Genomic DNA, 24,662 nt, shown 5'->3' with positions numbered 1-24,662 from the left:
ACTAGGTTCCAGCAGTTGAGACAAGCAGCAGAGATTTGAGGTTCTCAGAGTTGGAGACATGGAGAAGCAGACCTGGTCTGGTCTCTCTGAGTCCTTCACTGAGCATAGTACCTTTCAGAGCCAACTGGGACTATTCCAAACCTACCTCCCTGCATCTTTTGGCATTTATCTGGTGTCTGTGGCAGTGGGGAATCCAGTTGACCTGTACTTGACACCTTTTCCTTTAAGCTCAGGCTTTTGTAAAAGGCCTGTTACCGAAGGCTGAATGAAACAGACACAGTGAACAGTGTTTCTACAGAATCGAAATCATTTGTTTAGGGCACTTTATCCTTTAAAGCAGTAAACTGGCAAATGAGCAAATATTCAAGTTTATATGTTCCCCAGCAGATATGGTTAGGATTTGAGTTGTTATCTTAACTACTGTGAATGATAAAAAATTACACTACTAAAAGGTCTAAACATAGCTTCTGGAATGGTCCATTTAAGCAAGTGGAATACTGAGGAATTTACATGCTTTCACAGTATAGCCTAAGTGACTAGCACTTTTTTTGACCCAAGGAGGGAATAAAATCTACTTAGTATTATGAGAGCTAGAAATTAGAAGAGTATAAATCAACATTCAATAATACCTTATTTTAAATTACCTTAAACCAATGGGAAAACTTCCTAGCCCCATCTACCATCTGCATACAGAAAACAGAGGCGCTGAAAGTGCAGTGAGCACAGCAGCCTGCAACCTGACTTTACTGTCTCATTTGCCTTATTTGAATCTCATGAAAAGTAGATGTTGATGTAAAATTTGTATCTCCCATTGTCTGGCTGCATCTGCCACCACAGTCTTTGAATTGCTGGGAAGATGCCACAACTATTGTTGAAAGAATAGAAGACTGACCTTGGGTTAAGATGGAATTTCTTCATTGTGCAGACACTGCAGTAGGCAGGCGCTTTCAATGCCTGGCGTTGGTTCTGCTGGCGCTGGTCAGAGGGCCTGTATTGTTCATGTGCAATTGTATTCCTTACTCACTGTTGCTTATTGAGATGGGAAAATAGAATTTAAGAAAAGTGTTCCAGATGTTTCTAATCTACTTCACAATCATAGGCATTTGATAACTTTACTGGGTGATGAACGCTTTGAATTTTCTTCCCCAGGAGTTAAAGAGGGCTGCATTGCCTCCACGGAACCGTCAACAATTCAACTCCCAGATTATTTGATGTAAGTTCTATGTCTACCAATGGAGAGAGCTGTTTAATTTTAGAAAGTTCATGGACTTTTTCTCCATAATTTACAAACCAGTAAGAAGTTCCAGATAGAGCAACCTGGAGCCCCACCCCATTTCTCAGTGTTTCCCAAGGCTTGCCAAACCATCCTTGCTGCGTGTATAGGTCCTGCCACCCCTGCTCTGAGCTGTGTACTCAGGCCTTTGAGTCTAGACGAGTCTGTCCTTTGTTCCAGGGCCAGGGAAGCATTTGATTATGGATGATTTCAGGGATCTGACTCTTGAAGACTGACAGGCTATCTATCAATGCACAGTTATCTCCTTAGCCCCCTTGAGGGGCCATTTATTACTGACAGAGTGCTTGGACCACTGCACTTAGTAATACAAAGCAGAGAGAAATTGGTTTTGTATTTAAATGAAGTTCTGCCTTCAAATTAATTTTCAGAGGAGAGACTAGTGAAATAGGATCATTTACTTTAGCACTGGTTATAATGTTTTGCTTATTATGACAACAAGCAGCTAAATACTAAACTGGGGACATTTTTGTAACTGGTTATCACAGAAATTAAAACTTAGACACATAATTCTAGCTTTTTTAGAGAATAAAAGGCTTCTGTAAGAAGAAAATGAAATTAAGTTGCAAGAGCCTAGAAAAATTGAGAGTGATGGAACAGACAGATCTGAGTGCAGATAGTTTTGAAAATGATCCAATATGCAAAATAATGAGACTGTGGAATGAACAGTGGGAGCTGGGCTGTGGGGACTTCGTTGTCCCCTATTAGTAGCATCTGGAGGTGGACAAAGTTAAGTAGTGCTGTTTACCTCTGCTCATTCCCAGAGTAGAGAAGTTTTAGATTTAAAACATGCCACTTCTTAATGGTAGTGTGAAAGCTATACTTTGGGGGAAGGATACAGCCTGAAACCATCCAGAAAACCGTGCTATGTACTCTTTCATCCAGGGTCGTTCGTGTATATGATTTTAGAGTTGGGGGGGCTTGAAAGGTGGCTGCCATCGACTTGGGCAGCCAGGCTACCAGGACTACCACTGGCTCCGCAGCTGAGGGGTCCACCCCTCCAGCTACAAAACACTTCTGAAAGTCGCCCCCCTCAACTAACAACCACCATTATAGTGCTGGCACTACTTTGTGATAGATTTTGGATTCCTCTTTCTTATAATATAATTACATACACTTGGTGAACATGACAGAATCCGGTAGAGAGACTAAAGAATAATGCCAAAGTTTCCCCATGAAGTTGAAGCTGTTACTGTGATTTGCCAAGTTAATTAGTTAATTTCTGTATTTAAAAGGGGTTTTTTTTTGCAGTTTTTGGCTGGAGCTGGGTTTGAACCCACCACCTCTGGTATATGGGGCCGGTGCCCTACTCCCTTGAGCCACAGGCACCGCCCTAAAAGGGTTTTATTAGGTTACTAATCTAAGGAGGATTGCTGGGTATGCCTGAGTGCCTCTGTGTATGTTTATCCTGTTTCTAGTGCAATGTGATTGTTGGCTTGATTTATTTAAGCAAAAGCAATTTTTTAACCAAAATTAAGACTTATGTAAGTATAGCAAATTTTCTAAAAATTGTGAGAACCAGAAATTCAGAAAAATTGCCAAAAATACAGAAATTAAATTGCCTCCTGAGAAAACCAAAAGGAATGATTAGGATGATCCGAATTCAAATACTTCATACTTAACTCCAGCATTTCTAATTTTTATATGAGGCCAATTTTGTTACTTATAGGTGTGAGGTATCCAAATGGCTTAAATTGTTTTCCCATTACTGCATCAAGAACCAACCATAAAGAGCTGTAACAATTTTTTGTTAAAATTGTGAAATGCTTTTCATTAAAATGCCAGTAGAACCAAGTAGCCTCTAATATAATAGCTATACAATTGTTAGCCAATTTGTTATTTTTTCCTGAGGAAATTATTACATAAAATACTGAGGGTGTGATTTTGAGAATGTGAGATGAGTATATAATAGATTAAGTCTGAGTTCCAAGATTGGCGTAGATAGCCATTTTGTTGATACATGCTTATCCAGGGACCTCTTTGACCCCCCAAGACTCCTTCTGTTGTGCAGTCAAGACAATCCGTGTCTGGGAAGGACAGCTTCATAGTCTAGCTAGTGGCATTCTTTTTACAGCTAAGATACCAGGAGGGCAGCTGTACATCTGCATACTGTCACAGTCTCAGTTACACTTAGAAAATTAAATTCCATACTGCTGTAACTCAGCGTGAATAAAAATATTAATGAGAACACTAAGTTTGCTAACTGCATCTCTTTTCTCACATTTCCTACTAGGCATCTGTGACATAGCAATTTAAATAAAACTGACAAGATTATGTAAAACCATTTGCAGAGGACTTAACTCTAAGATTTTAGCACACTTGAGAATATAAGTACACCCCCAGGGAACATCCTGAAGCTCCTGTCGCCTGCCTGAGATTGCTTTGAAATCTCAATTTCTAATACAAAAAGTCAAGGGGATTTTGGACTTTATGGCAGGAGCACATAGTGCAAAGAACCAGACAATTCCTGGATCCACAAACAATACCACTGAGTTTGTTTTAATGTTAAAATGCTATTTTACCTTACTTAGTGTTGAATAAACTGGCACTCTAGAGAGACAAATGGCCTTCCCTTTACCAGGACCCCAGGGGTATTCACACTCTGAAGTAAAATATACATTCGTGGTAATTCGTGGTATTTTTTAAAAAATGTAAATTAGACTAACAATACAACACTGGCATTCTGCTCAGTGCAGTGTGACATTTTAAGTGTTTGAGAAGAACTAGGGAACTATACCTTTAGGTCTGTCTCTCATTTTCAAAAGTGGCAGACAATTCAAATCATAAATACGAGGAAGGGGATAGAGGGAACAAGCCTGAGGCGCCTGGTTGAAGAGTTCTGCTGGTAGCACCCGTGAAGGGCCAAGTCAGCCTTTCATAAAGAGCAGTCCGGAGAGCGCCTGGACGTCAGACCTGAGGGGCGGCACACAGCTTCCCGGCTTCACACAGCCTGTCCAATCCTTCTGTCTCGGTACCACTCGTAACAGATGGGCTGGCCTCTGCCATCGGTGCAGTAGCTTTTGGATAAAGAAAGGTTCACTAGTTGCACTTTAATTCCATTTCTACCAGATTTTATCACATTTACTCTCCTTTATTGAAGCTCTTAAGCTGTGCTATCTGCTACTTCACCTGAAAGGTGTGGTGTTTGAAGGAGGGACCTAGCAGCAAACCAGTGGCAAAGCATCGTTAAATACTAGTGATATGTGCATGGGTATAATTTTTAAATGTTAGGGTTATTTTTTACTAAGGGCATTAAATATATACAACTATTAGGTATTTATAATAATAAAAATTAAAAACTTAAGTAATAAAAATGTCTAAATATTTGGTTTAAATCTCAGATTTGTGCAATCGTGTTTGTTGTATAATTATGCCCCATTTATCTTTTTTCTTTTTCTTTCTTGTTAGAAAATACATTGCTATCGTCTCTTACGAGCAACGCCAGAACTATAAGGATGACTTCAATGCTGAGTATGATGAGTACAGAGCTCTGCATGCCAGGATGGAGACTGTAGCTAGGAGATTCATCAAACTAGATGCACAGAGAAAGCGCCTCTCTCCGGGGTCAAAAGAGTATCAGGTGAATGGATTTGCTCCTAGATGGATTGACTTGTTTCTGCCACTGTATTTTGCCTTCTTTCTCTCCCTGCCCTCCCCAATCCCACTCATCCCACTGGCCTTTACAGCAAGTCCTCTGGGCGGTCCAGCCTCGCTGCTGCTTTAAGGAAACTAAGTATTTGAAATAGCTCTTGAAAGTAGATTAACACTGTAAGCCTGTATTTCCACCAGTGGAAAATAATGTTGTGCCACTATATAAAATAATATATTGATAAAAATGCCACGCACTGCTAGAGAGGAAAAAGTTGAATCTTGAGGTTCATTTAAATATTTGATTTAAGACTTTAGTGACTAGGATTGGTGCTGTACCCCAAAACTACTGTTTCCAGGTAAAATGTTTTTGAATTTTGATTTTAAAGACACCCCAGTCTAATAGAATAGGGAAGATGAAGACATAGGATGTAAAGGGGGCTTAGTCTCACAGAGGTTTGGAGTTTACATGAAAAAGCTTGGTCCTTGGGCAAGTTACTTGATTCCACTTTGCCTCAGATTCCCCATCTGTAAGATAGGAGAGTCACAGGGTCTGTGTGAAGAGTAAATGGAAGTAAGCCTCTGTAAATGGCTCACATCCGTGCCTGCTGCTTGGTGCACAGTGCTAGCCAGCTAGTTTTGCTGCCACCTGACCTCCCCACTGTCCCCAAGACAATTGTTGGTGACTACACCTTACTGAAGTGTGCTTATGTGATATTGTGTGTATGAAATGTATGTCTGTATTTATACAAGTCAATTCACATACCTACCATCTTTAATCAAATCTAATAGGTGTGATTATTGGTAATGATAAGTTACTGGTTATCCTGTCTTCATCAAAATGGGAAGAAATGAGCCTCTTAAAAGTAATTAAATTCTTAGGATATAATACTATTCTATTTCTCCCTTTTAAACACATAGTATCAAACTGTCCATATTGTTCTGCACTTTCTTTTTTCACCAAAGAATATAATGTATCTTAGAGAATTTTTTTATATCACCTAGTACATAAAGTACGTCCCCATTTTTTAGTGGCCACTCAGAATCCTTTGTACAGATTGATGGAAAAGTAGGCTTTGCGTACTGTCTTTTGCTACAAAAACAGTGCTGCAGTGAATAACCTTGTGTATGCTAATTTCACTCAGGGGCAAGTCTATCTGTAGGATAAGCAGAATTGCTAAGTCAGTTTTGCATTTGCTATTTTGATAGCTATTGCCAAATTGCCTTCCATAAAAAGATTGTTGTAAGTTACATTCCTACCATCCATATTTCTTAGACCCTTGCTGAATGCATATTTGCTGTTTGTTTTGCCCCCCCCAAAAAAATTGTTCTCTCTTGATTTCTAATTTTTGATTTTGTAGAATGTTCATGAAGAAGTCTTACAGGAATATAAGAAGATCAAACAGGTAGACATTATCACCGTTGGTTTTCTAACCTGTTGCTGAGAAGGGTTATAAATTGTGCAACCTGATTCCTTGCTGTTTTTTTTTCTTTTCATCTGCAGTCTAGTCCCAATTACCACGAAGAAAAGTACAGATGCGAATATCTTCATAACAAGCTGGCTCACATCAAAAGACTAATAGGTGAATTTGACCAACAGCAAGCAGGGTTGTGGCACTAGAGCTCTGCTGGAACCAGAAGATGTGAATAAACTTAAACTTATTTATTTAAAATTCCAAATGAGTTACCCTGGATTCTAAAAAGATGAAACTTTGCCTGTTAAAAGTTTCAGTATTAGTAAACTTGAGTTCCTTTTTTTTTCTTTTCCATTTTACTTTGCTTCCCTACATTTCAAAGCTGCTTTTTCTGGTCCTTTTTCTCCCCTCAAGACTTGTGTTTGTTAATAGAAAATAATTTTTAGGTATAGGGATCCAATGTTTATACTTCAAATCAGTTGTTTTTCCTCAAAAAGTTGTGTTTGTCATTATAAATGATTTTTTAGATATTGGGGATCCATTGTTCACACTTAAAAATTGTGTGTTTAAAAAAAAGTAACATGCAAGGTGAAATGCTTTTGGATGAACATAAGCCTCTTTTCTGACCTTTCTTAATGCGAACTCTTTGCCTTAAATGGTAGAATATTTAGAAATTTGCACAAAATACAAAAAAAAATTAAAACATTGTCTTGGAGGGTTAAAAAACAGAAAGGTATCTGAGTATGTATTTGTGTACAGAGTTACATACACATATGTATTTACAGACTGGCTCAGTCTAGACCATTAAATCCACCCTGCAAGTTAACCCCCCATTGCAATGGTTGCCTTAAGGTGTTTGCTAGTTATGTACATAGTGTGGTTAATCCTTAGCTACACTGCTTCCCACTTGGGTAGTGCAGTGGGAAGCATACTGTGGCCTACCAGCGTCTGGAAGTGTGCTCAGCCTGTGTGCGTGCAGAGGTGGTGTGGACGTGAGTGTGTGTGGAGGAGAAAAGCTGCTACTCTCAGTAGGCCAAACGCTCAGGTCAAACAACTGACGAGTGTTACTGTAGGGTGTTTTTTTTTTCTGTCAAACTGCTACTTTTGTGGAAGACAAAAGCATTTCCATTTCAACTATTTGTCAGCTTTATTAATGTTGGGAAAAAATTAATATGTTATGAAAATGAAACAGATCTATAGTTTTGGGACAAAATTATAAAATTAAATGTGTAGGTAACCTATTTATATACTGCTATAAAGTATTTTTTGAAGAGAGATATGCAAAGAGCTATTACCTACATGAGATGTATATTTAAAGATTTTTTTTCTTCCTGGGCACCAGGAATATAAAGAAGAGTGGATATATTTAACATAACATACTGTGATTCATCAAACAGCACAAACTTTCATTTCATGGAGTTTATCTGTTGGCGTTGATTTACACTATCACTTGTTTTATCATGTGGGAACATAAGTTATATGGTCAAAAAGATAAGGATCTTAAACTAATGTTGATTCAAGTCGTGTTGTCTTATTGTATTGTCTTTTCAAAGTGCTGCCAGTTGAAAAGGGAAGCATTATGTTTACAAATCTGTTTTGAAATGTTTGCCAAAATTTTGGTCGTGTCTTTAATAAAGATATTTGTCTTGAGCATCCACAAAAACGAATAAATAGTATTGTTGTGTATCACTGTCAACCAGAAAATTTTGGTATCTAGAAAACATGAGAGAACATGTCGATCAACTTTTCTCCGAGAAGTTTTTCTTAAACATTAACTGGAAAGATAAGATACTACATTAAAAGTACACACAAGTATGCAGATCATGCAAAGTAGGAAACAAGACCCTTTTGCACTGCAGCATTGTATATCACAGGGACCTCCTAGGGAGTTCTGCTTGTTTCAGCAGTGAGATCCCTGGTGCTCTTTCTTTTCCCTCATAATTGGTACAATCATTAAATGTTAATTTCTTTCAACCTTTCAGTTGAAAAAAGAAAAGGAAACTTAACCAGGGTTAAATTTGGTCCTCATATTATTATGGTAAAGTCTCCTGAGGGGATATTTCTATAGGTAATGACTTATTCCTTACATATCTTGCCCTTCTAATCAAAGATTAGGTACTGCTGCTTGCTGCGAGCAATGTTTCTCAAAAGCCAGGTGCTTGGACCACTTGCATCACTCAAATCAGACTGTCTGGAAGGGGCTCCCCCAGCTATCTGAATTTCACAGGTTTCCTACAGTGACCTTTACAAACAAGTATGAGAACCACTGCCTTAGCTAAACTTTTGGGTCTCCAAATCTTAAATTTTAGATTGAAAGTCAACTGTTGCCCTTTTTTTTAAGCCCATTGCTGTCAGCAGGTACGAATCACATCTGAGGTGGTCAGTTGTTTCACTGCCAACCCTTATGTCAGAACCTATATACAAGCAAGCCTCCCAGTTGGCTAACCCAGCCCCACATCAGCACATCTTCTGGTTGATGAGTTGGGTAGAAGTGGAAGCTGGAGATGCTTAGTGGAGTCCTGCACTGAATTCCCTTAGACTTAACCTCATACCAGTAAAAGCCTTAATTTAGATTTTTTTTTTTTTTTGGCAGTTTTTGGCCAGGGCTGGGTTTGAATCCACCACCTCTGGTATATGGGGGTCAGTGCCCTACTCCTTTGAGCCACAGGCACTGCCCAATTTAGATCTTTTTGTAGATGTTAGACAGATCTTACAAAATGTATATCTGTCTATTGCAAATTTGACAGTTATAAATCTCTGAATCTACTTTTACCCAAGGTTGTATATTTTTTGAAGGTGGACATGAACCCATTCAAATAATCATATTTTTCATCCCCTACTGCAAGATTTTTACATTCTTGCAAATGATTGCTATAGGAATGGTGGTTGCATAGATTTTTTTTTGGTTTTTGGAAGAACAGTAGGTATACAAATTTTCAAGATTGGAGAATGAGTTGTGTTGTTCTTTGATCACATTTCATCTAAAATAATTTGAAGGACTCTTGAATCAAGATTTTTAATGATACCCTTAACTCCAGAATGAATGAGCTATTGATTTAAAATAAACTAAAAAAGTATTAACTCAATGTGTACTTTTTTAAAAAGTGGATATTTCAACTCTTGCCTTATTTATTTCCTTCGGAACAATTGAAAGTTAACTCTAAGCTCTGTACGTAGTAAAGGATATTTAAGACCTGCTGTCACAAAAGTAACTGGTATAGTCAGTTTGTATTCCATGCAATGATTATGAAAATTCAGTATTTTCTTTCCTCTCTGATTGATCTTATAATCTTTGTAGGGGTTTTCTTTTCCCTTAAAGTGTTTAACCGTATCATGCAAAACCAATGCATGCTTGCCTGTTAGAAGCAAGTTCCTGACATGGGGTTTACGCTTAAATGGCCCATCAGTTCAGACACTGTTCGGAGCCTTCCGCTCCCCGTCACTGCACACTTGGCTTCTGGATTTTGGCTGAAACTCTTGAACCAATTCTTTTTCTTTCCAGCATTATGAGTGTCCAGTCACATATGCTTGGTATATGCCTTTACTACTTTTGAAGTTCTATAGTTTATTACTCACCCAAGTGTTACTAAATCTTTTTGCATGTGTACTGGATGAGGAAAAAAATGTAGCCTGCCACCATTCAATTAAAAAAAAAAAATTGTAGCCTGCCCTTTGAGAGGAAGATTTTGAGACAAGATATTGACCAGCACTACTAAATGATGGCCACAAAAGATGTCATCAATGTCAACATTATTTGTAACCTGAAAATTGAACAAAGCTGTGAGGCTCATTTCAAATTATTTTGAAGTGTTAAAACACATATATACATATACATATGTGTGTGTGTGTATATATATATTTATATATATATGTGCTGTTTCTCAGCTGTCCCACCCAAATCATCCTAGAACTCTCAAAGGTAAAATCTCATAGGGGCTCTTTGGTTGTCACTGAGCTCAGCTGTGGTGGCCCATGTTGTTCACCAACTTCAGTTCAATAAAAATGTTAACATTGCAATTCTGGTACCTGTTTTTCCTTTTTATCATTTCAAAGCTCTTAACTTTGTTTTAAAAGGCAAAAAATAGCCCCATGACCAAGTGTCTCCTGGGACAGAGATATTACTTGGTGACTCCAGGAAGTGAACCAAGTATGTTCCCTGGAACCTGCCTGTTGTATTAGTGTAAGACATGCCCCCTGGAGGCCATGTCTGCCAGGGGAACAATAATCATACTTAGCATTGGAGAGGGGTGGGGGGTTGTACTTGTGACACAATTTTTTGCATGCACTGTCCCATGTTTCCTCAGCACCTGTTATCTGCACAGGTGAGGCAGAGAGAAGAGACTTGCACGTTGTACAGCTCCGAGATGGCAGGGCCCAGGAAGCCAGACCCCAGCACCTGTGCTCTGCACCCCCTCACGCTGCCCCCCTGGTTTATACAGGATGAGACTTCTCTTCCCAAAGTGATGATTTTAGTGGCACCACACTTATGACTCCAAAGAATCTTGAATATGTGGGTCAAGATGGTGCTGGTAAATTATTCTCAGTGAGTTGGCTTGTCAGCCATGACAGAATATATTTAAAGCAAACCCAAATTCCTTTTGAGGAAAGGTGGTTCCTCCTCTGCTCCTTTACTTTTGAGTGTATGGTATTTGAAAGTGGACAGTGCAGATGGCGGTAGGAGAAGGGGCATGGCCTTGTAACCCTGTCATTTTCTCCTAGTAAAAGGCTATCTCAGGAACAGATTCCATCTGAATGAGACATAAGGACATTTTCCTAACCGAATCCTTAACCTGCAATTTCTATTAAATCTTTTTTTTTTTTTTTTTTTTTTTTGGAAACATAGTCTCACACTTTGTCACCCATGCTCTTGCCTCAGTTTTTCATTTTTAGGAGAGATGGGAGTCTTGCTCTTGCTCAGGCTGGTCTCAAACTCTCAAACTCAGCTTCCCACAGTGCCTGGGATCACAGGCGTGAGCTGCTGCCTGGCCTGAAGAGATAATATAAAAGGAAAAAAAAGCTTCAACTGGTGCCCGCAGTGCCTCTGCCAGTGTAATGCAGAGCCTGAGCAGCAGGAGGTCCTGCCTATTGTCACCACTCTGTTGTCACTGTGTTGGGAGACCTCCCCTGGGGGAGACCTTGGACAGTCCACGTACCTGTTGGTGTGAGTCCTGTCCTCAGCTGAAAAGTGAAAATATGTCTCCTTACTGGTGTGGGAAAGGGTCTATTATTGCTTTTAAAGCATTTGGGAGTTTCATGAAAAAATAGGTCTCTAAATTACAGATTATGTGCCCAGAGCAATAAATAGGGAGTGTTGGTTGAGGCATTATTTTCCAGGTGAGAATGAAATTCATTTTGCCTGATGGCAGAGGAGGTGAAATCAGGCAAGAGATTCCAAGGTGGTGTGTTTGAGGCTCGTTTTATTGAATCTATGTGCCCACATACCTGGTTTGCTGGTTTGGCCTTTCTGAGATTGGGATGGGAGGCTGGCAGTGGCAGAAGCAGCCTCTGGTGTTCTAAGATTGCTTAATTCTCAAGCTGGGGGTCCGATTCTGCTGTGTGTGATTGTGGAGATATATCATTTTCAACTCCTGCCTGCCTGATTCCACTGACCAGGCAGGCTGGTTTTTCTCACTGTAATCAGGTAGTTGGTACAACACAGACATTTGCAGATGGATGGTAAGAACTCCATACCCAGGTCTGTGCAGTGTAGGAAAGTGTCTCCTGAAGATGAACCCACACTATTAGCCATCATGACTGAGTTCTAGGGCTGGGCTTCTAGAAGCATAGCTGACCGCCTTCCTGTCTTTTGTACATTCCCAACATGCTTGAAGAACTCTGTTGCGGTGTGTGTGGCAGTGCGATCTGCCTCTCCAGTCTCCGCCTGCACCTCCCACTCAGGACACCAGTCGTACAGGCCAGCCTGCAGGCTCTCCTGCCCCCAAGCTTCACATGCCAAGTTGGCTCTGCTCAACCCTCTCCTCATTTCACTACATCCCTTTGCCCCTTTATCTCTCCAAAGTTGTGATTTAGGAATTCATGATGGTAGACTGGAGCCCATGGCAGAGCCACTTGACTTTGGGAGTCCTTTTTCCAATGCTTAACAAACTGGAAATCTTCAAAAAGAACATTTCTTTCCAATATTAGCATTCTTACCTGTAGCTCCCTGTGGAATTTGAACATCAGCAGTCTGTAAGGATTTGGAATATGAAATGAAGTGGCTTTCAAAGTTACTTTTATTGCTTGCATTAACAGATAGGCAAGTTCCAATTTGTTTCCTAATACACGTTCTTTCCCATAGCTTTTTGTCACTTCACAAGGACGTGGTAGAAGAGAGCTTCCTAAAACTGGTGCAGAAGGTGCATCACGTATCTATCTTCATTACAGCACCTGTACCCTGACATGCTTCAGACCCCGCATGGGTTTCTGTGGACGTTTACTGCATGCCTCACACGGTGTCCCTCGGCGTGGGGCACATTCTGAGGATCGGCAAAGATGGAGGTAACACAGCCCATCCAGAGTGTGCAGAGCAGCAGGACGTTTCATAGATGATGAAATGAGGGTGTCTCATGCCAGCACACGGCGGAGCAGGACGACACTCCAGGAGCTTACACACTCTTCCTAGGGAGGGATGAGAATAACCCAGAGTCGCTACTGGAAAATAGTAGAGACAGGGAGTGAGTGGCGAGATGACACAACACCAGCTATGGCACAGCAATTCAGTGTAGGGAGTCAAGCAGGACAGCCGGCTTAATCCCTCTCTGCCTCTCACAAGCCACAGACTTCAGGAAAGTTCACAAAGCCCTCCCTTTATCCTGTGTCCCTTCCATGGGTAGGATAGCAGGGACCTCCAGAGTTGTGCTAACTCGTGGTAAGAGGTGCCAGGCATCTAGTCAGCTTTTTTCACCCCAGATTCACCCAGTAGCATTTTTTTTTAGAGATAGAATAACACTCTGTCACCCAGGCTAGAGTGCTGTGACATCACTGTAGCTCACTGCAACTTGAAGCTCCTGGTCTCCAGTGATCCTCCTGCCTCAGCCTCCTGGTTAGTTGGGGCTACAGGTGCTTGCCACCACATCCAGCTAATTTCTCTCTTTTTCTGCAGAGACAGGGTCTCACTCTGCTGCTTGGGCTGGTCTCCAGCTCCTGAGATCCAGTGAGCCTCTTGTCTCACCCTCCCAAACTTCCATGATTACAGGCATGAGCCAACAAACCCAGCCAGTTAAGTTTTCTATGTATTTTTTAGTATTTTTATACTAAATATATATATTTTTATAATATAAAAAATATAATAGTATTTTTATTTTATATCTTTAAATTATTTCTTTACATCTTTTATTTTGATCTGAAATTTTTGAAGCAATATACCTAACAAAGCTGCTATCCAGAACTGAACAGCCTTAGTGACTGAACTCCCATGGTAAATAAACTCAACCCTAGGACAATTTTAAAAGTCTCTGCTCCTGATTTCTCTAAGAAATTATGGTTTTTTCTGTGAATGTTTTCAAGTACCATATTATCTTCTTTTAGCATCTCAGATAACCACTAACTTAGACACAGTGCTGCTGCATTTGTCCCAAACTTGAGCTTAACTTTGAATAGTCTCTCAATTCTCTTTTCCAGCTGTTTTTATAGAGGAGAATTTTAAGAGCCATTTTGTCCAGGAGCCACCTAGTTACTAGAGGGGATTGTCTAGTACAAGTCAACTGCTTTGGATAAAAGGCTGCTGTGAAAATGATTCCCTCTCGCACCTGTAAGCTTTCCCTTCCCCTCCCAAGGAGAGAGTTTGCTTAGAGCCACCTTGTCAAAGGAGTGCCAAGAGGGTCTCCAGGGCTCTCCCAGACACCTGAGCTACAGAGCTCTGCAGCTGAGAACAGCCGTAAGGGGACACTAGGGACTGTGGGCAAAGCCACCTTTCCATCCCCCTCACCCTCCTTCCTCTCTCTCTGCCCCTGTTGACAAATCTTCATCACTTTGGTCACCAATTACCACCACCCACCTGCTTCTCCCTTCTCTCAGCTCCCTACTTCTGCCTAGATAAACTAGCCTGGCTCCTCCCTTCTGTGAACACACAGTTCTCTCCATTTTTGCCTTATCTTTGGCTGAACATGATGTAGCTTATTCATGATGATAAGGCCAGTTTAGAAAGAGGGACCTAAAAGCAGTACATGAAAAATTTGAGAAGTTGGCTCAGTGCCCATAGCTCAGTGGTTAGGGCACGAGCCACATGCACTGGGGCTAGTGGGTTTGAACCTGGCCCAGGCCTGCTAAAACAACAATGACAAAAACAACAAGAAAAATAGCCGAGCATTGTGGCATGCACCTGAAGTCCCAGCTACTTGGGAGGTGATGGCAAGAGAATCACTAACGCCCAAGAGTTTGAGGTTGCTGTGAGCTGTGATGCCTCAGCACTCTACTGAGGGCAACATAGTGAGACTCTGTCTCAAAAAAAAAAAAAAAAAATTGGAAAGTAAAACTGGGGCAGCACCTATGGCTCAGTGGGTAGGGTGCTGGCCCCATATACTGAGGCTGGTGGGTTCGAACCTGGCCCTGGCCAGACTGCAACAACAACAATAAAAAAAATAGCTGGACATTGTGGCCTGTGCCTGTAGTCCCAGCTACTCAGGAAGCTGAGGCAAGAAAATCGCCTAAGCCCAGGAGTTGGAGGTTGGTGAGGGCTGTATGATGCCATGGTACTCTACCAAGGGTAATAAAGTGAGATTCTGTCTCTACAAAAAAAAAAAAAAAAGGTAAAACTGAAAATGTTTTGTAGTATTGAGAGGGAAGAAGGGAAACACGTTAAATCCTCCCTACGTCTGGGTCCTAGAACTGGGATTTACCAACCTGTGACTGAAAGAAATTTGCCTAAACCCCTGGACCTTCCTTCCATCACCTGTGATCAGCCAGGATGCTTGAGTACCATGGTTATGTGAAGATTAAATAATGATTGTCACATCTGAATAAGAGAAATTGGGCAGAGCAATCACAGAAGCAACACTGTCCTCACATGGGCCTTTACAAACCCATTTTGGGGGCTGTTTGCCTTCAGAGATGACATTTCTGGCAGAATTCCTCTGGGACAGCTAGTCCTATGGTCATACTTAACATGGGTCTCATTTGAGTAACTTACAAGTCCAGTAGTATAATAGTCAAGATTCTGGAATGCATTTCGCATTACAGTTTCTCTCTTCCAGCTCAGGCCCGCTTTAGGTTTGCTGGGAATCTTTCGGTCTTCACGAGGGCATCTGTCGCTATGAGCTTCCTTTTTAGCTCTGCTTTTGCTGCATCCTATAGGTTTTGGTATGTTGTGTTTTAATTTTCATTTGTTTCAAGAAATTTTTTATATCCATGTTAACTTCTTCCTTGACCCAGTTAGTCATTCAGGACCATGCTGTTTAATTTTCATTTATTTATACAGTTTCTCAAGTTTCTCTTTTTTTAAAGTTTCCTTTGTTTTTCATTTCTAGTTTTATTTTATTCCATTGTGTTCTGAGAAAATACTTAATATGATTTTTATTTTTTGAGACCTATTTTGTGTCCTCACATGTGATCTATCCTAGAGAATGTTCACATGCTGATGAAAAGAATGTGTATTCTGTAGCTATCGGACAAAACATTCTATACATGTCTGTTAGATCTATTTGGTCTAAAGCACACTTTCAATGCAATGTTTCTGTGTTAATTTTCTGTCTAGATGATTTGTCTAATGCTGAGAGTAGGGTGTTGAAGTCCCCAGCTATTTTTCCCTGTAAAGTTTATCTCTCCCTTTAGACCTAATAGTATTTGCTTTATATATCTAGATGCTTTGGGGTGAATATATGTTTAGAATTGTTATATCTTCTTACTTATTTGATCCCTTTATTACTATATAATGACCTTCTTTGTCTCTTTTTACTGTTCTTGACTTAAAGTCTATTTTATCTGATGTGAGCTACTCCTGGTCCCTGTCGGTTTCCATTTGCCTGGAGTATCTTCTTCCATCCCTTTATTTTCGGTCTATATGTGTCTTTACAGGTGAAATGAGTTTCTTGTACACAGCACATAGTTAAGCTGTTCATTCAGCCGGTTTGTATCTTTTAAGTGGATCCCTTAATGTGTTTACATTCAAGGTTGGCATCATTATTATGTTTTTTTGACACAGAGTCTCAGAGTCTCGCTCTGTTGCCCTAGGTAGAGTGCAGTGGTGTCATTGCAGTTCACAGAACTATAAACTGGAAGGCTCAAGCCACCCTTCTGCCTCGGCCTCCCGAGGGCTGAGACCACAGGTGTATGCCACATGCCTAGCTACTTTTTCTAATTTTAGTGCAGAAGGGGTCTCCCTCTTGCTCAGGCTGGTCTCAAACTTCTAAGCTCAAGCAATCCTCCTGCCTCAGCCTCACAGCACGCTAGGAGCTGCCACATGTACTGTCAAGATTATTATTTATATGTGAGGGCTTATTCCTGTCATTTTATTAAGTTTTTGTTTGCTTTATATATTCCTCATTTCTTTATCTCTTATTGTTTATCACTGTGGTTTGGTGGTTTTCTATAGTGGCCACATTTAAGTTCTTTCTCCTCTTTATTTTACCAGTGAGTTTTTGTACTTTCATATGGTTTCATGATGGTAGATATCACTCCTTCACTTCCAGGTGTAGGGTTCCCCTAAGCATTTCTCGTACAGCTAATCTAGGGATTATGAACTCCCTCAACTTATACTCCTCTGGGAAGACTTTACAGGGTATCCCAAAAGTCAGCATACACGGGGAAAGTGGAGAATTAGCTAAATGAACCTTTCTTTACAAAATATTTTTTACAAGTTGACCACCTCCTTGTAAAACATTGTAATGAATAATTTGTAAATAAAAGTACATTTAGCTACAATTTTCCATTTTTTCCCATATATGGTGACTTTGGGACACCTCATATTTCTTCATTTATGAAGGGTAACTTTGCTGGCTATGGTGTAGTTTGATGGTATTTGTTTTTTCTTTCAGCACTTTGAATATGTTATCCCATCCTTTCCTGGCTTGTGAGGTTTCTGTTGAGATTTTCTGATAGCTCATGGGGGTTCCCTTATAAGCAACTAAATGCTTTTCTCTCGTGGTTTTTGAAATTCTCTTTGTCTTTTACCTTTGACACTTGACTATAATGTGGTGTAGAGAGGCCTTTCACAGGTGTCTCTGTGGAGATCTGAGATTTCTATATCTGGCTGTGTCATCTCTTGCTACCTTTGGGAAGTTTTCAGCTATTACTTTGTTAAATAGGTTTCTACCCTCGTCATTTTCTCTTCGTCTTCTGAAACAGTGAGAATCAAACATTTAGTGGCTTTATGCTGTCCTATATGACATATAGGCTTTGTTCTTCTTTTTAATTCTTTTATCTTTATTTTTATCTGACTACATTATCTAAAAAGACCTGTCTTTAAGTTCTGAAATTCTTTTGCGTGCTTAGTCTGGTCTTGCTGACTCTTCGCGTGTATTTTGTCTTCCATTGGATGAATTCTTCAGTTCCGGGATTTACGTTTGCTGCTTTTTTATGATGTCACTTTGATAAATTTCTCAATCATTTCCTGAATTGATTTTTCTGATTTCTTAGTATTGTTTTTCACTATGCTCTTACATCTCACTGAGCTTCTTTATTACCATTATTTTGATTTATCCAGAACTTCATGATTTCTTTTGGATTAGAATCTGTTGCCACAGAATTACCATCTGCCTTTGGGGGGTTTATATTTCTTGTTTTCATGTTTCTTGTCTCCTTGCACTGATGTCTGGTGTAACACTTTCAGTTTCTTCAATTTTCTTTCATGAGGGAGGACTTTTTTCTGAAGGTGTGTTTATGGTTTTGATTGGGTGAGGCGCTCTGGCTTTGATTCTGGGTACATGCTGTAGTGTGGTCTCTGTGTGATTGATTCAGCTATACAGTGTCACTGTTGTCTACAATTTACTCAGTGGTGAAGTTGTTCATGGAAGCTGTGGTGAAGTTTTTCTGGGAATAAGGGTGCCAGGTGAACCAGCCCTCAGCCTCCAGTGGTGACAGTGGTGGACTGAAAGTGCCTGTCCGTGGGCCTGAGGGTAACGAACGCTGGCACCAGTGATGGCAGGGCTACGTAGTTGAATTCTTGGGCCTCCAAATATCAGCATAGCAATAGTGGGCCAGGCAAGTGGGCAAGCTCTTGGGCCCCTAGGCAGTGGGTTTGGTGCTGGCAGGAGCAGTAGTGGGATGACCCTCTGGGTCCTGAGTGGTTCATACTGGTGTTGATGTGGCTATGATGAGCCGGGCAGACCAGTGTCAAGCCTGCAGGGGACACTTGGTGGGTGCTAGCTGTGCTGGTAGCAACAGGTTGGGTGGACCCAACCTCAGGCCCCGGGAGTACTTCAGTGCTAACAGTGGATTCGCTGTGGGCAGTTTTAAGGCCCCTGAACTTCATGCTCAGGGGAAACAAAGCTGGGCCAGGCAGATCTGCTCTTGAAGCCCCTCAGAGCACATGCAGGTGCTGGCTGTAGAAGACAGAAGCAATGTGATTGCAGGCCCAAGGTAGATACTTCAAAGCGAGGTTATCTCCTCACTGTTCTGGCTCTTCTTTGTGGAGGAGTCAAGTCCCAGATGCCTCCAGTAATCCACACTGACGCCCCTCAATTCAGGCGCCCTTTTTAATGATGGTGCCAACACTCATAGTGGAGGTATTATGTCTGGTCTTTTACACACCCTCCCCCCCACCCCCAGATGCGTGTCTGGCCTGGCACCATGAGAGTGCAGGGCCTTCCCGACACATGCTTGACTCTGCTGAGACCTTTATTATCAGGCATGAATCCCATACCAGACTTGTGAGTTACAAATTAGGCTTTCTAAATGGTCTTCATAAAGCTGCTCTCATTAGCCTTGTGGTCAAAGGGAGTCCTTTACCAGCTGTCTATATAATTTCTCTGATTTTTAACATCCACTTTCCACTTCTACCCCTTATATCAGAGGAACCAGAAGCTAAGGGAAGCCAAGGTCACTTATCTGATCGCCCCGCTGCAAGTCCTGCATGTGGGATCTGACTCTGACTTTCTATTGTCAGAGTAGATGGCGAGACGACTTCAGCCAAAGCTGTCAAGGAGTCTTGTGTGAAACCCTGGAACAGGGCAGCACCCATAGCTCAGCTGCTAGGGCACCAGCCATGAACACCCAGGCTGGTGGGTTCGAACCCGCCTGGGCCTGCTAAACAACAACAACTACAACAAAAATTAGCCAGGCGTTGCAGCAGGTGCCCATAGTCCCAGCTACTTGGGAGGCTGAGACAAGAGGATCACTTATGCCCAAGAGTTTGAGGTTGCTGTGAGCTGTGAGCTGTGAGCCCACAGCACTCTACTGAGGGGGACATAGTGAGAACCTGTCTCCTAGGCTTGAGAGGTCCTCAGTCAGAGCCCCTGAGCTCTGTGCTAGGTGGTGGGAATGTAAGACAAATGTAAATTACACTGGTTGATTCCAGCTGTGGAAAGTGCTGCCCAATGTAAGATCAGTGAGCATGTGAGCCAGGGGACCCAGAGCAGTAAGGGAAGAGGGCAAGGCCCCGTGGGGAAGTAGCTGAAGGCAATACTAGTTGGGCGGGAAGAGGGGGACAAGGTGAGCAGGTGGTGGAAGGCCTGAGGTGGAGGCCCCTGGCACTCTCACTTGTGAGTTTATCTAAATTGCTTCTCGTTAACAAAAGCCATTTAGGACCTTGCTGTTCTGTTGCTGGGCTTGTCCCCTCAGTCGCTGGTCTGCCTTTACCCAGCAGCCCAGTCCTGGCTCCCTCTTGAGGGCAGGCATTCCAGGTTAGTGCCCTATCGAAGGAGGATTTTTTTTTTTGTACTGGAGGTTCTTATCTGGTGGCCTTCTCAGGTGCTACCACAGAATTCAGTGTTCTGAGGAAAGTTTCTAAAACAGAGAAATTGCATTTTAGTGGCCAGCAGACCTCAAACTGGTTCATGAGATTTCACTTGGGAAAGTTTCAGCAGGGGAGGAAAGGTGACTGCTGAGCCCTCCTCTCTCTGTGGTTTGAGGCTGGTGCTTACTGAGTGCACAAGAACCAAGATTGGCCTGCTTTGCTGGAGGCCCCAGTGTTATAAGTAGAAGCCCCATAGAGAGCCTGTCCCCTAGAGGCAGCTCTCTGAGAAGAGAAACGACGTCTATGGTCCACACCAGGCAAACCTGAAGCGGCCATTGGTGGGCAACCAGGAAACGAAGCAGACGGCTGGAGAAACGCACTGGGGTCAGAGAAAGCGCGAAGGAGCCCTCACGGGGAGCAAATGAGCAGCGAGTGCTTTCTTAGTTGGCAACGTACTAACTTTCTACTTTCTCTGAACATTTTCACTAGTGTTCTGAATTGATCCTTTAAGCCATGTTTAATGTTAGATGGGACAAGCCACCAAGAGGAAAGACCCAGAAGGGCCACATGGTCCCAGCACTAGGCAAGAATGCAGGTGACGGCTCTGCGTGGGCCTGCCTTCCGAGGTGGGTCAGACGGGCTGCCGATCCCCCAGCAGGATCTCCTCCTAGCCCACTCCTGTTCTTCATCCTTGAAATTTAAGAGTGCTGGTGTAAATCTACACCCCTGAATACAGAACTTAGCATGTTCATTGCCCTGTCCTTGCTCTGGCTGCCTTACTGAGGCAAACACCTCAACCTGCTATGAAAATGCAAGCCCTCTCTGCTACCGGGCCCCAGAGCTGAGGCCATCACACAGATGGCTGACAGCCCTTGGGGCTCTCGTCCAGCCCCGTGATCTCCCCTCCTCCTGCCTTCCAGCCAGACTGCTGTGCCCTCAGTGCAAAATCCCGTCCTGCTGTTTGCATCCCTGCCACCTGCAGCTCTCCCTTCGGGAAACCTGCATCTCTGTCAGACCTTTCATCTGAATTATTGTCAGCCCTAAAACTGCCGTTTCCACTCAGCGAGGGGAGCCTGCCAACCCTGTTGACCCACTGTTCCTCAAAGCAGTGGTTCTCAGAGTGCAGCCTCTGACCAGCAGCAGCACCAGCAGCAACAGCAATGTCCCTGGGAACCTGCTAGAAACACAAGTTCTCAGACCCTGCTCCACCCCACCTCCAGTCTGAAACTCGTGGGCTGGGCCCAGCAATCAGCCCTTTATGAAGCCCTTCAGGCGATTCTGATCTGAGGCTAAATAAATATACCATCCCCGAGGCCCCCATCCAGGCCAAGTGATCAGAATCTCTTGGAGTGGGGGGGCTGAGGGGGTGGAAAATTTTCGCAGGTGATGCCAATGAACAGTGAGAAGTGAAGGTCATGGTCCTAGGTAAGATTTTGGCATCTCCCAGATCAACGCCAGTGAATGGGTATAGGTATCCCCCAAAAAGATTGCTCTTGCCTTATACATTTATTAAGTGCTGGGTTTAATACAGCTGACAGTTTTCTTTTTCTGAGGGAGTTTTTGCAACTTTTAATATGTCAATATGCTCTCCCAGAGGGAGGAGAGGCCACGGTGTGCCTAGGTCAGACTCCCCCAATGCCGTGTGTGCAGGCTGTAGCTCCCCCCACCCCCACCCCCGTCAGGCCATGTGCATCGGAACCAGGGTGGCTGCGAGAAGCAGCAGTCTGGGGACACTGCTGGTGTGGGGTGTCTGCACAGTCACTCGGCAGCTCTTTTTTGTCTCCTTGTTTTATAAAACCATGTAACAAGTTTTCTTATGAGATTTATGCTAGGGGGAAAGTGTCTCTATCCTGGTGACCTGAAATTAGATACTTCCTTAGATTAGGCCCACTGTGCTGTCCTGCTGGGAAACTGCCTACTAAGTTTTGTGCTCAGCTGTAACTGACTACCTTACTTCAGGTGTATACTTACTCCATAACTACAGACAGAGGGGTCATTTCATCTCTGTTTTGGTAACCGTATTACTTGGTAGTATTTATTGCCACCTACTTCTAATACCTTTTAGGAAATTAGAGATATACAGCTTTGGTATAATGTTTAAAAGAAGAAAAGCAATAAAGAGATTTGGCACTTCTGCAAGTTTCTCTGTCCCTAAAAACTCCTTGCTCTACCTGTATTCAGAAAAGTTGACTTATAAAACTGTGAAGAATAGCTCCAAAAATGCCCATTGTCTCAACTCCTACCTCCTACAAAATCTAAGATGACCAAAAGCTACATTTTGGGCTGGGCACGGTGGCTCATGCCTGTAACTCCAGCGCTCTTGAGAGGCCAAGGTAGGAAGACTGCTTGAGCTCAGGAGTTCAAGACCAGCCTGAGCAAGAGCAAGATCCCATCTCTACTGAAAATAGAAAAATTAGTCAAGCATTATGGGGAGTGCCTCTAGTCCCAGATACTCAGGAGGCTGAGGCAGGAGGATTGCTTGAGCCCAGGAGTTTGAGGTTGCTGTGAGCTATAGCACTATGGCACTCTAGCCTGGGTGACAAAGTAAGATTCTGTCTCAGAAAAAAAAAAAGAAAGCAAGCTAAATTTTGTAATGGCCATATAGTTTAAAGATTAATTCAGTATTTCTGGAAAAGTGTTATTTTTCCTGTTTGGTCTTATGAATATCCTCCATAAATAATTAGTCACCCAAGAAATTCTAACAAAGTAGACTAAATCTCCTAAAACCAATTTCCAAATGTAGGTCTGTTACTGTGTAACAAATTACACCAGAATTAGTAGTTTAAAATGACAAACATTTATTATTATGAGGATTCATGGAGCTGCTTAGTCAGGTGGCTTGAGTCTGGAGTATCTCACAAGCTTGGAAGCAAGCTACTGACCAGCCTGGAGCACCCACTTCCAAGCTCACCACATGCGTGATTCTGGACTGGAGCTCCCTGTTCCTCACCATGTGGAACTTCCCAGGCTGCCCAAATGTCCTCACACATGGCACAGCTGGCTTCTCCCAAAGTGAGAGATGGGGGGGGACAAAAGTGACCGCGTCACTGTCTTCTATAACCTAATCCCAGAAGTGTGACTGTGATGTTAAGTGACATTCCTATTTTGAGTCTTTAGCAATACTTCCTTTTAAAATAAGACTGTAGCCCTAGGGTGGCACCTAGGCTCAGTGTGTAGGGCACCGGCCCCATATACAGAGGGTGGCGGGTTTAAACCCAACCCCGGCCAAACCGCAACAAAAAAAGTAGCCGAGTATTGTGGCAGGCGCCTGTAGTCCCAGCTACTCAGGAGGCTGAAGCAAGAGAATCGCTTAAGCCCAGGAGTTGGAGGTTGCTGTGAGCTGTGTGATGCCACAGCACTGTACAGAGGGCAATAAAGTGAAACTCTGTCTCTACAAAAAAAAAGACTATAGCCCTAAATCTGTGTGTTTTGTAAAAAATGGAATTGACACTCATATTACTGAAATGCATTCTATTCATCAACCCCTGAGTGTCACTGAGCTAATTCCAGCCGAACAAGATACAATAGTCTCTGATGCTACTAGTCGAAGTTTCGCTCTGCTGACCCTGTCCCGGGCCCAGGCACGTGAACAGAACACACAAAGTGGGGATGTAAGAGGAGATGGCACTGTGAGTGAGTGACAACAGCAGAGTCCAGGGTTTGCTCCAGATCCCCCTCCATGGTGGCAGTCATTGATCCATAAAACCCATAATGGCACATCTCCTACATGGGGATACCATTCTAGGCACTGAGGATGACACAGCGAACAAAACAAAGTTCCAGTCCTCAAGGGACCAAGAGTCTGAAAGTCAGAGCTGAGCATCCCAGGGGGCTACGCAGAGGAAACAGTTGCTTGTATAGGTCTCCCTGTCTGGCACTGCTCTAGCACTTTGAAAATAATTACATCATCTCTGCATAATAACTTGTGAATATTATGTCCATTGTATAGATAGGACTCAGAGAGGCAGAGTAACTTTCTCAGGGCCACACAGCTTACTAGTAAATGACAGAGCTGAACTTGAAACCGATAGTCTGGCTGGACAGCCCACTCTCTTTACCACCCTAGGCTAAAAAGTGTTGGTCTCTTTGATTTTGAGTAATTACTGGTGCCAATTAGACACTAATCCACAGATAGGAAATTTTGCTTACTAAGAATTATTGTAGACACTGACCAGAGACCTAAGTTGTAAGTTCCTCTTTGCAGAAATGTTTCCTTTGCACTTGTGTCTTCTGGGTGAGAGGTGAATCAAGCTCCACAGAAAGGCACCCAGAAGTGGCCGGAGGCAGGCCACTAGCAGTGGCGAATTGGAGGCTCTGCCAGGCACCGAGTCCAAATGATGAAGTAATGATTGGAACCAGAAACCAAAAGGTGAGGTCAGAGTACCACATAGTCCAGAGCATGACAGAAAGAAGCAGGAGGCACAAGCCAAGGACAGCAGGTCCCAGGTCCCAGGTCCCAAGAAGCACTGCCAGGATGGGACCAGAGTCTGAAGGGCCCTGAACAGAGCACTGTCTCCATGCTCTCTCCCTGACTCATCAG

At 42.6% G+C, this 24,662-nt stretch overlaps 1 protein-coding gene across 1 annotated transcript in view; it reads left to right on the top strand.

Annotated features, from left to right (window-relative positions):
* Positions 1-7,951, top strand: part of ELL2 (elongation factor for RNA polymerase II 2) — a 77,016-nt gene extending 69,065 nt beyond the window's left edge. The window contains exons 9-12 of the mRNA XM_003785990.3: positions 1,150-1,213; positions 4,700-4,871; positions 6,241-6,285; positions 6,384-7,951. Of these exons, the coding sequence (XP_003786038.1) occupies positions 1,150-1,213; positions 4,700-4,871; positions 6,241-6,285; positions 6,384-6,500 (398 nt within the window). The 3' untranslated portion in view covers positions 6,501-7,951. The remainder of the gene's footprint in view (positions 1-1,149; positions 1,214-4,699; positions 4,872-6,240; positions 6,286-6,383) is intronic.
* Positions 7,952-24,662: the final 16,711 nt, after the last annotated feature.

Source organism: Otolemur garnettii, unplaced genomic scaffold, assembly GCF_000181295.1.
Source record: "Otolemur garnettii isolate 467f Iridium unplaced genomic scaffold, OtoGar3 scaffold00017, whole genome shotgun sequence".
Classification (NCBI taxonomy): Eukaryota; Metazoa; Chordata; class Mammalia; order Primates; family Galagidae; genus Otolemur; species Otolemur garnettii.
Note: the sequence above shows the minus strand (reverse complement) of the source record. Positions and strands in the feature narration are given on the sequence as shown.